General features: G+C 47.4%; 1 protein-coding gene across 1 annotated transcript in view; it reads right to left on the bottom strand.

Moving 5' to 3' along the window:
• Positions 1-5,700: 5,700 nt before the first annotated feature.
• The window catches only part of WDR64 (WD repeat domain 64), a 139,211-nt gene continuing 131,524 nt past the window's right edge, over positions 5,701-13,387 (bottom strand). Inside the window, exons 26-28 of the mRNA XM_074988638.1 lie at positions 9,973-10,053; positions 8,684-8,779; positions 5,701-5,808 (exon numbers count right to left, since the gene is read on the bottom strand). Of these exons, the coding sequence (XP_074844739.1) occupies positions 5,701-5,808; positions 8,684-8,779; positions 9,973-10,053 (285 nt within the window). The remainder of the gene's footprint in view (positions 5,809-8,683; positions 8,780-9,972; positions 10,054-13,387) is intronic.

Genomic DNA, 13,387 nt, shown 5'->3' on the forward strand with positions numbered 1-13,387 from the left:
GCTAGACGGTGGACCCCGCGCCACCACCGGCTGACGGCGACGGACCCCCAGCTGCTGGCCATCCACCGTCAGCAGCTGGAGGTCGCGGAGCAGCACCTGCAGCTGCAGGAGCGGGCGCTGGCCTGGCGCCAAGAGGCATGGGGGGCCTACATGGAGACTTTCAACTGTCTGGTGGACTACCTGGCCCCCCATGCCACGCCGGCCGCTGCAGCGCCCAACGTGCCTGCTCCACCCGCCGCACCACCAGCTGCTCCGCCCATCGCCGTCCTGTCCACCATCGCCCCGCCACCCACCGCCGAGGGCCGGAGCACCAAGGGACCCCTGGAGCCAGCTGAGACTCGCCGGGCATATCTTCCGGTCCGCCCCGCCCCCAGCCAGCCCCGGACAGGGCTGCGCCCGCGGCGGGGCTCCCGGCCGCCCACGCCCAGTGCCGGACTTTAGGGGCGAGGGGCCCGGGACGTGGCGCCCCCCCTTTGTATATAGTTGGGACTTATTATTTTGTGCCCCCCGTTTGCCCCATCCCCCCATGTAAATAGTTCTCCTCTTTATCCTCCCTGGTTTTCTTTTTATTACTATTGTTTTATTTGTACATATTACTTTGGTTCCACACATGTTGCATACAGTTTGTTCTTGTTTTATATTTATAGTTAAAAAAAAAAGTTCTAAAAGAAAAAGCAGTTTAAGTTCAGCCACAAGTGTGTGCTGTCATTTGTCCAGGAAAAATGGGAGGGGGGTGCGGATGGGTGCTCCATGGTGGTGTGGGCGTTGGGGCAGGGAGTGTGGTGGAGGACGGGGAGGGCAGTGGGGGGGCCTGGCAGAGTTCACCCCGCGGCCTCATCATTGAAGTGTGCCCGCAGGGCCTCCCGGACCCGGGTCCCTTCGGGGTCCACCTGCCGACTGGGGGCAGCGGGTGGCTGAACGTCAGCCCTGCCGGCCTCCACAGCCCAGCCCTGGAAAAAGGCCTCCCTCTTGCTCTCCACCAAATTGTGCAGGGCGCAGCAGGCACCCACAATCAGGGGGATGTTGTTGGGGCCCGCATACAGGTGGGTCAGGAGACATCTCCAGCATCCCTTCAGGTGGCCAAATGAGCACTCCACCACCTGGCGTGCGTGGTTCAGGCGCTGGTTGAAGCGCTCCTGGCTAGCGGAGAGATGGCCCGTGTACGGGTGCATGAGCCAGGGCCGGAGCGGGTATGCCGCATCTGCGATGACGCAGAGGGGCATGGTGGTGTCCCCCACAGGGATCTCCCACTGGGGGATGTAGGTCCCCGCCTCCAGCCGGCGGCACAGGCCCGAGTTCCGGAAAACCCGGGCGTCGTGGGTGCTGCCAGGCCAGCCCACATAAATGTCCTGGAAACGGCCCCAGCTGTCCACCAAGGCCTGGAGGACCACAGAATGGTAGCCCTTGTGATTCATGTAGCGTCCTCCACTGTGATGCGGGGCGCGGATGGGGATGTGAGTCCCATCCAGAGCCCCGAAGCAATTGGGGAAGCCCAGGGTGGCAAAGGCCGTGATGGTGGCATCTGGGTCCCCCAGCCTCACGAGCCTGTGCAGGAGCATGGCATTGATGGCACGCACAACCTGCAGGGAAAGCACATGGGACAGCACCAATGAGGTGTGAGCAGGGTGTGCGTGGCCCTGCCCTGCCCTGCCCTGCCCTGCCCTCCCTCGCCCTCCCCTCCCCTCCTCTGCCCTGCCCTGCCCTCCCCTCCCCTCCCCTGCCCTCCTCTGCCCGGGCCCCCCTCCCCTGCCCTGCCCTCCCCCCCTGGGTCCTCTTACCTCCATGAGGACAGCCCCGACGGTGGCCTTGCCCACACCAAACTGCTGCCCCACGGATCGGTAGCTGTCGGGAGTGGCCAGCTTCCAGACAGCGATGCCGACCCGTTTCTCCACTGTGAGGGCACGCCGCATGGCGGTGTCCTGGTGCCTGAGTGCGGGGGTGAGCCACTGGCACAGCTCCATAAACGTCTGCCGGCTCATCCTGAAGTTGCTGAGCCAGCGGTCATCGTCCCACTCCTCAAGCACCAGCCGCTCCCACCAGTCGGTGCTGGTGGGGTAGCTCCACAGCCGCCGGCATGTGAGGCGGGGGTGGGGGCGGGGTGCTGCAGGGTTGGGGGTTGAGCCCTGCTGCCCTGGGGGCAGCTCCTCCTCTGGTGTAGCAAGGAGGTGCTCAGCTGCCTCCCGCATGGCATGAAGCAGGGCAAGCCCTGCTCCTGCCGGGAGGGCTGGGTGGACCTCTGGCTGCTGCTGCTGCTGCTGCTGCTGGGGGTCCATGACTGCGGCACCCGGGGTCTGTGTGCCTATGGCTCCTCAGACCGCGTGCTGTGCAGGCTGAGTGTGTCTGGGAGGGGCCCTTTAAGGGAGTGGCTAGCTGTTGCCCCGCAAGCGCTAGTCCGCCCTGTGACCCTGTCTGCAGTTGTGCCTGGCATCCCTATTTCGATGTGTGCTACTTTGGCGTGTAGACGTTCCCTCGCTGCGCCTATTTCGATGTTGGGCTGTGCAACGTCGAAGTTGAACATCAACGTTGCCAGCCCTGGAGGACGTGTAGATGTTATTCATCGAAATAGCCTATTTCGATGTAGGCTTCACGTGTAGACGTAGCCAAGGTCAGCTCCCCAACTGTGGCACTCGGCAATGCAGTATGGGAAGGAGGTGGGCAGCCCTTTGTGGGTAAAGAACAGGTTAGGAGCTATTTAGAAAAGCTAGATGCACAAAAATCCATAGGTATGGATTTAATGCAAACAAGGGTACTGAGTGATTGGGAGATGTCATCACAGAGCCTTTGGCCATTATCTCTGAAAATTCATGGAGAGCAGGAGAGATCCAGACCCAAAAAGGCAAATGTAGTGCCCATCTTTAAAAAGGGAAAGGAGGACAATCCAGGGAACAATAGATGGGTCATTCTTACCTCAGACATTAGAAAAATCATGGAGGGGATCCTTAAGGAATCCATTTTGGAGCACTTGGAAGAGGGGAAAGTGATAAAAAGTAGTCAACATGGAGTCATCAAGGCCCAGTTTTGCCTGATCAGTCTGATTAGCTTCTATGATGAGGTAGCTGGCTCTGTGGACTTGGGGAAGTCAATGGATGTTATATACTTTGACTTTAGCAAAGCTTTTGATACAGTGTCCCACAACATTCTTGCCCATAAGATAAGGAAGTGTGGATTGGATACATGGACTGTAAGATGGATAGACAGCTGGCTTGACAGATGGGCCCCATGGGTCAATGGCTCAATGTCTGATTGGTGGTTGGTTTCAAGTGGAGTGCCCCAAGGATCAGTTCTAGGGCCAGTACTGTTCAACGTCTTTATTAATGACCTGGATGAAGGGATGGATTGCACCCTCAGCAAATTTGCAGATGACACTAAGCTAGGGGTCACGTGCATACACTGGAGGGTAGGCAAAGGGTCCAGAGTGACCTCGACAAATCGGAGGATTGGGCCCAAAGAAACATGATGTGGTTCCACAAGGAGAAGTGCAGAGTCCTGCCCTTGGGAAGGAAGAATCTCAAGCATTGTTACAGGCTGGGAACTGACTGCATATATAGCAGTGCAGCAGAAAAAGACGAGGGGACTATAGTGGTTGAGAGGCTGGATACAAGTCAACAGTGTGCCCTTGTAGCCAAAAAGGCTAATGGCACATTGGGGTGAATTAGGAGAAGCATTTCCAGTGGATCTAGAGAAGTTATTATTCCCCTCTGCACGGCATTGGTGAGACAACATCTGGAGTAGTAGATCCAGTTCTTGGCACCCTAGTATAGAAAGCATGTGGACGCACTGGAACAGGTTCAGCAGAGGGCAACGAAAATGATTTAGGGGTGGAGCACATGACCTATGAGGAGAGGCTGAGGTATTTGGGCTTATTTAGTTTGCAGAGGAGAAGAATGAGGGGCAATTTGCTAGCAGCCTTCAACTTTCTGAAGTGGGGGTCTAAAGAGGATGGAGAGAAGCTGTTCTCAGTGGTGACAGATGGCAGAACAAGGAGCAATGGTCCAAAGTTCCAGAGGGAGAGATGTAGGTTAGATATTAGGAAAAACAATTTCACCAGGAGGGTGGTGAAGCATGGCAACATGATATTGAGAGAGGTGGTGGAATCTCCATCCCTAGAGCTTTTTTAAGTCCCAGCCTGACATAGTCATGGTTGGGACGATTTAGTCAGGATTGATCCTGCTTTGAGCAGGGGGCTGGACTAGATGACCTCCTGAGGTCCCTTCCAACCCTAGAATTGTATTATTCTATGAACGAATATGAGGATAGCATTGGCACACCAGCACCCATGAGTGAAGCTATTTGTTTAGTCAAGGAGGAGGAAAATATGAGATACTCCTTAGTGTGTTATCAGGACTAACAGAAACAAATATTTAACAATAAAGTACCAGTGGTGGTAATGGACATAGCTGGTTAAAGTTTCACGTTGGATACTTCACACAGCTTAACTGTAAGACAAACAACAGGACTGACACCTCAATCATGAATAAAATTCAGTTGTGTCAGCTGTTGCATCTTTCACTAGTTTTATTTTATTTTATGCTTTACTTATGTACAAGAACCTCAGCAATCCACACCAATTGCAGAAGCATGTTGCAGATTAGCAGGAAGTGGAGTACCTCAAGGATCAGTTCTAAGACCAATACTGTTCAACATCTTTATTAATGGTCTCGATGAGGGTATGGATTGCACCCTCAGCAAATTTGTGGATGACACTAAGCTACAGGGAGATGTAGGTATGTTTGAAGGTAGGGATAGTGTCCAGAGTGACCTAGACAGATTGGAGGATTGGGCCAAAAGAAATCTGATGAGGTTCATCCCAGAGTCCTGCACTTGGCACAGCAGAATCCCAAGCATTGTTACAGGCTGGGGACCAACTGGCTAAGTAGCAGTGCAGCAGAAAAGGACCTGGGGATTATAGTGGATAAGAGGCTGTATAGGAGTCAACAGTGTGCCCTTGTACCAAGAACTTTAATGGAACATTGGGATGCATTATGAGTCCCTAGTAATGTACTGCCGTCCAGATATTTTGGAAAGAAAATTTTACTAAGTGCTACATTTAGATTATGCGTCCGTTAAATCTTTGCTGAGAAGCAGAGGTAAGAGAGAAAGATATGTGTCATTTACTGGGTTTGCAGAAGAGCCAAAGAAAGTGAGATTCTACTGTGATATCTAATTTTATTCAACTTTCGAGTCTCACATCTGCACTCCCAATTCAGGGAAAACTGATGAAGTCAAGGGGAGTTTTTGCTCAGTAAGCACCCACAGGATTATTGTTTTAAAATAAAATAAACCATTTTCCTAAGAGTACATGGTTAAAAGTCTAAAAGGGTGCACACGCACAATGATAATACAAATATATATCAACACAGACTGCTCAGGACAACATGTATTTAAAAAAATCCCGTCACCAATTTGCAACTATCTGATACAAGAACACAAATTATCTACAGCACCCTGCTGCTCAATGCAGTAGAAATGCTGTAATGTTGCTTACTCTAACTCGTGTTTCCCCACATCAACAGGAAAGCAGTAGATTTCCAGAATACAGGAGCTACCGGTACGTGAATCAACATAAAATTGCTGAGCATTGAAAATAAAGACTTGGGACAACAGAGGCTGTTCTTGTCTGTTTACCAGTAGTGATTATCTGACAACCTATGATTTGCAGTGATAGCAGGGGTTTATTTTTGATAACAGCAGCATCTGTTTCTAGGGTTTTGAACCTGGGAAGGAAACAGAGGCAGTGAGGGACTGAATTGCATTTGGCATGGGAGTCTGGCTGCCTTTTGCACATCTTCTCTTGGATAAATGTGACTGCTGTAAGAAAGAAGAGCAGTTACATGTGTTAATGCTGGCTGGTATACACGCTGAGTGAGCACTATACAAAATTCTACATTCTCCTAGAAGTATTTCTTACTGAGAAAATAATAATCAGACATGCTAGAAAAAATCATTTTAAAAATGATGTTTTAGCAGTTCTCCAATCTACGTTAGAAACAACACAAGACAGTTAGATTTCATTTTGAATAGTTGTTACCTTGTCTTTTTTAGGGCACACACCAGGATGTTTATTTCTGAAGCACTTGGAAGAGGGGAAAGTGATCAAGGCCAAGACATGCCTGACTAATCTGATTAGCTTCTAAGATGAGGTAAGGGACTCTGTGGACATGGGGAAGTCAATGGATGTGATATACTTTGACTTTAGCAAAGCTTTTGATACAGTCTCCCACAATATTCTTGCCTATAAGTTAAGGAAGTGTGGATTGGATACATGGACTGTAAGGTGGACAAAAAGCTGGCTAGACTGTTGGGCCTAATGGGTAGTGATCAATGGCTCAATGTCTGGTTGGTGGTCAGCTTCAAGTGGAGTGCCTCAAGGATCAGTTCTAGGGCTGACATTGTTCAACATCTTTATTAATGACCTGGACGAGGGTATGGATTGCACCGTCAGCAAATCTGTGGATGACACTAAGCTAGGGGGAGATGTAGATATGTCTGAGGGTAGGGAGAGTGTCCAGAGTGACCTAGACAGATTACAGGATTGGGTCAAAAGAAATCTGAGGAGGTTCATCCCAGAGTCCTGCACTTGGCACAGAAGAATCCCAAGCACTGTTACAGGCTGGGGACTAACTGGTTAAGTAGCGGTGCAGCAGAAAAGGAACTGGGGATTACTGTGGATGAGAGGTGGATATGAATCAGCAGTGTGCCCTTGTAGCCAAGAAGGCTAATGGCATATTGGGGTGCATTAGGAAAGACATTTCCAGCTGATCTAGAAAAGTTATTGTTCCCCTCTATTAGGCACTGGTGAGGCCACATCTGGAGTACTGTGTCCAGTTCTTGGTGCTCTAGTACAGAAAGGATGTGGATGCATCAGAGCACGTTCAGTGGAGTGAACAAAAATTATTAGGGGGCTGAAGCACATGACCTATGAGGAAAGGCTGAGGGATCTGGGCTTATTTAGTTTGCAGAAGAGAAGAATGAGTGGCAATTTGATAGCAGCCTTCAGCTTCCTGATGATGATGGAGGACAGAGAAAGGCTGTTCTCTGTAGAGATGTATGGCAGAACAATTGTCTAAAGTTACAGAGGGGGCGGTATAAGTTGGACATTAGGAAAAACTATTTCACCAGTAGAGTGGTGAAGCACTGGAATGTGTTACCTAGAAAGCTGATGGAATCTCTAGCGGTTTTTAAATCCTGGCTTGACAAGATCCTGGGTGGGATGATTTAGTTGGGGTTGATCCTTCTTTAGGCAGGGGGTTGGACTCAATGACCTCCTGAGGTCCCCTCCAGCCCTATAGGATTCTATGATTGCAACACCTGCTTTAATTTTTTGTGCTGTTTATACCTATGATAAACCATGTCTCCATAACATCTCCTGGGACCACCACTGAGTTCAGTCTAAATTACCACATGGGCCTTTATTATTATAAATCTCACCACAATAGTCCTGGGTCCTGCTCCAATTTAACCTAATGAATGTGTTACCCTTTTGGTCCCACTGAAAGCTTCATGATGTGCCAATTCTTGCAAGCCCTCCTGTGCAGAACTCCCACTGATTTCAACTGGCATTCCAGGTGTTCAGCAATGAGTTCACCCAGCTTATCTGAGTCAGAGCGAAAACCTAGAGAGGGCCACAAGCTCATGGGGGTTAAACCTCTCCTGTTTCAGTAGCTGTCCCCTCTAGGAAGAGGTCCTTTAGGTGTCAGAGTGGGAAATGCATGTTCGGCCAGTTAGAGGTTATGTCTACACTGAGCTGGAGGCGCTACCTCTGATTGAACTAATGTGACAGAAATAAAAGTGTAGCTACAGGGGCAGGTTAACCACTCGAGCACAGTCCCATCTGAAACCATAGATAGAAACTCAGGGATCTACTGCCTCCTCTTGTTCTCCCTACTAGGGCTACACTTCTAGTTTTAGTATGTTAGCTCAATCAGAGTCATGAAAGAGGAGGAAGGAGAAGTTGTTCCAGGGTTGGACCACCTCTGAGAAAAAGCAGTTTTTAGATAAGCAGTTTAGCTGTGTTAATGTTTCTCTCTCTCCAAATATAAAAGAGAGAGATATCAGATTTTTTTCTGGTTTGAGTGGCATCTCAAACAGCAAATGAACCTGAGCAACTTGGGCTCCAATGCAAATCTGAACACAGAAGGATGGATTTGCACCTGTGCCTTTGAATAGGAACCCCTTGAGAGAGCAGATTTGAGGGTTCTAATCTGGGCTTCTCTCTAAACAGAAGGAAAAATATCAGTTGTCCAGTAAGTGCACTCAGTACTGCCAGCTTTAATGGGCTAGATTTCCAGTATGTATGGTAAATTATTTGTATTTTCTCTCTTACATCTTCTCTGTCTCGTCTTTCTCTTCTACTCCCACACTTTTTTTTTTGGTTTGGGTTTATTTATTTATTTATTTGCTTTGTTAGATCATCTGATTGTTCTGTATGGAGCTGATACAACAGAGTGCAGCCTGACATGGAATTATGCAACACAACTGGAGATGATATATTACATTAAATATTTCTGGGTTAGATGGGCCTAACACAGATCCGCAGATCTCAATATCTTTACACTTTGAACAAGCTCGTATTGGTCAGAATCAAATCTACGTTTATTTTTAGGTAGCAAAATATTTATTCCTGTGCATTCACATCAATTAAACGGAGAGAGGGTAGGAATTTATAAATTAGTAATCTACTAACCTCACAAAGTACATTATGCCTACCCCTTCTGAAGAGACTGTCAGTTGAGTTTTGATTCTCTCTTGCTTCCTGTTTCAGACTTGTTAGACTGAGCACCTTTGAAAAGTAAGTCAGAACAATGAAGTTATAGATCGGACTCCCACAAGCCCAAGAGTTTGTCTTGTTAACAAACAGCCTGTATAACCAAGAGTTTGAGACTCTTAGTTCACTAAACTAATAACATCTGATTCTGATCTCACACTGTCATAAAAATCCATTGGGTTTTTCTTGACTTTAGCTCAATTGCTCCCAATTCACAGTAAGGGAAGTTCAGAATCATTGCCCCCCCTTTGTATTTTATTTTCTATTTCTGTGAGAATGCAGGGTGCAAATTTCCTAAACACGTTAGCTGAAAACAGAAGAACATCGAGGCTATACCTACAATTACAAAAAAGCTTTGAAATGGCCATGCTAATGGCCAAATAGAAGAATACTAATGAGGTGCAAAAATGAATATTCAGTGCCTCATTAGCATGCCGCCAGCTGCGGCACTTCGAAAGTGCCACGTTTCGCTTGCACGTGGGTCGTCTACACGGGGGTCTTCTTCGAAAGGACCCTGCATACATCGAAATCCCCTTATTCCTATCAGCTGATGAGGCATGCTAATGAGGTGCTGAATATTCATTTCAGCGCCTCATTTGTATTCTTTGATTTGGTCATTAGCATGGCCATCTTGAAGTTTTTCGTAAGTGTAGACACGGCTCATGTGTACCAGATCAGCAAGAAATTCTTTCCTACCTATCTGAGAACTCATCAGCTGGGGGCAGAGGTACAGCTGTGTGCCTGGGAGCAGAATTTGGGTCTGTATCTCTAATGCAGACATTTATATACATATTTAGCCAACAAAACTGGAATGGAAATTCCCATGCAGTTTTAGCGTTTGTATGCTCAGTGGGACATGGGATTAGTATACTTTGCCCAAAACCTTGTGCAAATAGAAGCAATAGTCATTGGGCTTTTTGAAAGAAAAGAGGTTAAGCATAAGTTTAAGGCTTATTTATAGGAAAAGAACATGGCTGAAAGACTCACCTTGCAGAGTGCTCTTTTGATCAATCTTCACAGGAGTCGCCCTACTATCATGCTAACTACCGTTGAATGGAGATGGATAGGGAGTAATTCAAGCCAAGTCAAAAGAAATTAAATTGAGAAGCAAGTCATACAACATATCATTTTAAAAATTTCCTAACTTTAATATTTTGCTATGTCAATGACAATGCTTGAGATGTAACAGCAGATGATTTTGAACTTACCCTGTATATAGGCAGAGACCCAAACACAACACCAGTCTCTTTGTTTCCTGACTTGAAAGTTTCCAAAGGTTGTCTATTAGCCTGAGAAACAGAAAACAGTGTTTCCAGTAAAACACAAACAGTAAGGTGGTGAAACTGACATCCAGTGGGAGTTACCATAAATTTGCATAGGTAACATTTGTTGTCAGAATTCCCACCAGCGTGGTGCTCTGCGCTCTCCAATGTATCACTCGGCTGCGTGCATGTGTTCCCTCTGTGTGCTGCCCCAGCTCTGCAGATAGCTGACACAGCTGACTCGAAGAGAACCCCCAATGACCACAGAGTCTAGTAAGGCGCGAAGGCATGTCGGCCAGGTTTATTGCCGTATTGGACACAATAGTAGTTCCCTGTAGACTTCTCAGTCTAAGTCAGGGCATACTACAAATATGCACCCACGGTCAATGGACTCGGCTCAGTCGGTGGTGGGACTTTCTACCGCCCCCTCAGCCGGACCCAGACCACATCCCAAGATTACATTCTTATACACAGGTACAAACAACTTACACATCACTCCTGATGTATTGTGGTACACCCCTTCTACGTAGTTAGGTGCCGCCTCCCCCTTTATACATGTTGGTTTGAACAAAACAACTCTATCCATCATATTATCCTTTTGCCCCTGTCATTGGGATGTATTGGCCTATTCTTTCTTATTTGTGGGATGTTCCAGGGTAGGGAGTTCTTGTACCATGTACCTGCCATACTACCCTTTTGCCTCTGTTATTGGGATGGATTGGCCTATTCTTTCTTATCCGTGCAATGTTCTGGGGTAGGGAGTTCTGGTAGCATGTACCTACTTCAATATGCTAGGTAGATATGTTTATGCACCAGCAACCCTCTTCTTGCCAACTTCTGTGAGTAATGCATTCCATTTACGTGGCCATTTCGAAGTTTAGGGCTAGTGTAGACACGGCCATTGACTTAAATCTCTCCACTTAGTTAGGTCATCTCTCCATTCAATGAATGGGTGGGCAGAGGGGAGCACTTTTAGTCAGATTAATTAAAACTATTTTAAAACACATATTTAACTCCATTGCCTCATGAGCCCTTTAAACCTAGGAAAAACAGGCATGCCAAATTAGACACTGCAAACATTTTAAAACTCTTCAGGATTCGTGTAAATGCTAACAAGGGCATAAGCTCAAATGTAAAAAGTTTTAGGTCAATTGTAACGATGTTTGTTAATTGGTGGATGTTGCTAAAAAAGGGCTGAATTCTAACACAGGTCATCATGGGATGATGGGCTGAGAATTCTCATGGGACTTCACTCCCAATTGACAGCCTCATTTCAGAGTAGTCAGGCAGGAGAGCTCTCTGTTTGAGCATGCAATCCTTCACTCTTCAGCTGCTATCAGGAAAAAAAATAGGTGGAACAAAATGACATTTCTTCTGCAAGTTGAAGGACAGGACAAATTTGTGCAGATGTTGGATGTACTTTGATAATTAATCCATGCAAAAATATGACTGCCAAAACCTACCTAAGGCTGCATCTGCATTATGAGATAAATTCAAATTTAAGGCAGTTAGCTCGATATTACCTCATGATGTCTTCACTTTAAATACCTTTAGCTCAATTTAGGGAGCACTAATATCGAGATTACAATATTGTTGTTATCTGACAGGTATAGCGTCAAGTTCAAATTCAAAAGTTTGATTAAAGGCCAATGTGGAAGCACCGCATCTTAAAATCAAATTTATCAGCCTCCAGAGGTGTCCAGTATGTAATCCACGATGCCCCTCAGTGCTCCACTCTGGTCACTGTTTTCCAGGTGCACTGGAATTAGGTAACAGGAAGACCATGGATTTCAAAATGGGACCAGGAAGCCTGTGGCTCTGGACTCATGTTTGTATGAGAGCCTGAGAAATGCCTATCTGTCTTTGCTATCAGCGCTGTGAGCGCATCTACCCATTACAAATAGCCCCTGCAGGGAGTTCATGGTTCTGTCTCTACACTTGCTGTTTTTTTCTGTGCTGCCTGACTCCAGCTGCTGCCCCTCTGCACCATGTGGCAACGAGGCCGTTGTGGGGGTCGTGTTTGCATAAGATGCTGAGAAAATTCTTCTCAGCAGTTTACATTTGTGTACGAATTCCCATCCCTCCCCTACAGGCACCACACAGTTGGGGTCCTTCCCACACTCAGCTACATCATGTGGGTAGCTCCCAACCCAATAAAAGGATGTGCCTGCCATTTGGTGCTGACCATGCTGCCAGGCAGCGCTACATCCTAGCTTGCATGCATTTAGGACTCAAAGGGCAGGAAAATTTTAGTGGCTTGCAGCCACTGGGAGGATGTCTCCCCCAGTGACTACAATATTCGGGGGCTTGCTGCTGATGGGGGGAAGTGTCCCCCAGTGGCTAAGATATTCGGGGGCTTGCAGCCGCCAGGGGGAAATTTCCCCTGGGGACCATGATATTCAGGGCCTTGCTGCCACTAGGGGAAAGTCTCTCCTGCTGGCTATGATAGTTAGGGGGACAACTTCAACTCGCACTCCACTGAATCCCCCCATGCCCCTAGTAAGAGACCAGTGGGGCTTGCAGCCAACAGGGGAAAATCTCCCCCAGTGCTTAAGATAGAGGACAGTGCTTAAGATACGCGACTTCAAATATTTCATCATTTCAACTGACTCTGCAGCCGCAGACCACAGCATCCCTCCCCTGCCAAAATATTTTCGGGGTTGCTGTCCATTACAGACACCTGCTGGCTTGATATTTCTGTTATAAAATCTTTTTCCTAATATTTCCTATCTCTCTTCATGCTCTGACCTGCCCCGAAAAAAAACCTGGTGGGGAGGGCTAGCAGAGATTTCTCTTTCTGTTACAAGTTCAGTGTTTGATATTTCACTGCCATCACGTGGGTTGGCAATGTCTGTGTAGTGAAGAGGAAAGACAGTCTTTTTTCCTAGACTTTTCTATCCTCTCCCTTCTAACTTTGACAATATAGTTTGTCCCTGTGTTATTTTCAGGGATCACAGGACGGGGGGAGGATGGCCAGCTGAGAACACAACCTGTGCTCAGAAGCCTTACAGTGCGCCAGAAAGCCAAAGACCCTCCCCTCAGCAACTCTCTTTTTTGAAAATCTTTCCTATCTTCTCTTTCTTCGAGCTTTTCGGGGTCCCTGTGTTATTTTCAGGGATTGGATGCAATCACGGGTATTGGGGGGTGGGACAGTCCGTGGATGACCAGCTCAGAATTCAGCTACAGAAGAAAGAGATTTCTATAAACTTTTTTGCCATCTCTGTGGATGCCCTACATTTCCTTCCTTCCAATGGGAAAAATGGACATTTACTTATCACAGGAGGGGAATGAGGAAAATGCAATGTGGGAAGATGATGTCAAAAAACAGCGAGCATACCCAGAATGGTATGGGGATGATGCA

The sequence above is a fragment of the Carettochelys insculpta genome, chromosome 3 (genome assembly GCF_033958435.1).
Source record: "Carettochelys insculpta isolate YL-2023 chromosome 3, ASM3395843v1, whole genome shotgun sequence".
Lineage (NCBI taxonomy): Eukaryota > Metazoa > Chordata > Testudines > Carettochelyidae > Carettochelys > Carettochelys insculpta.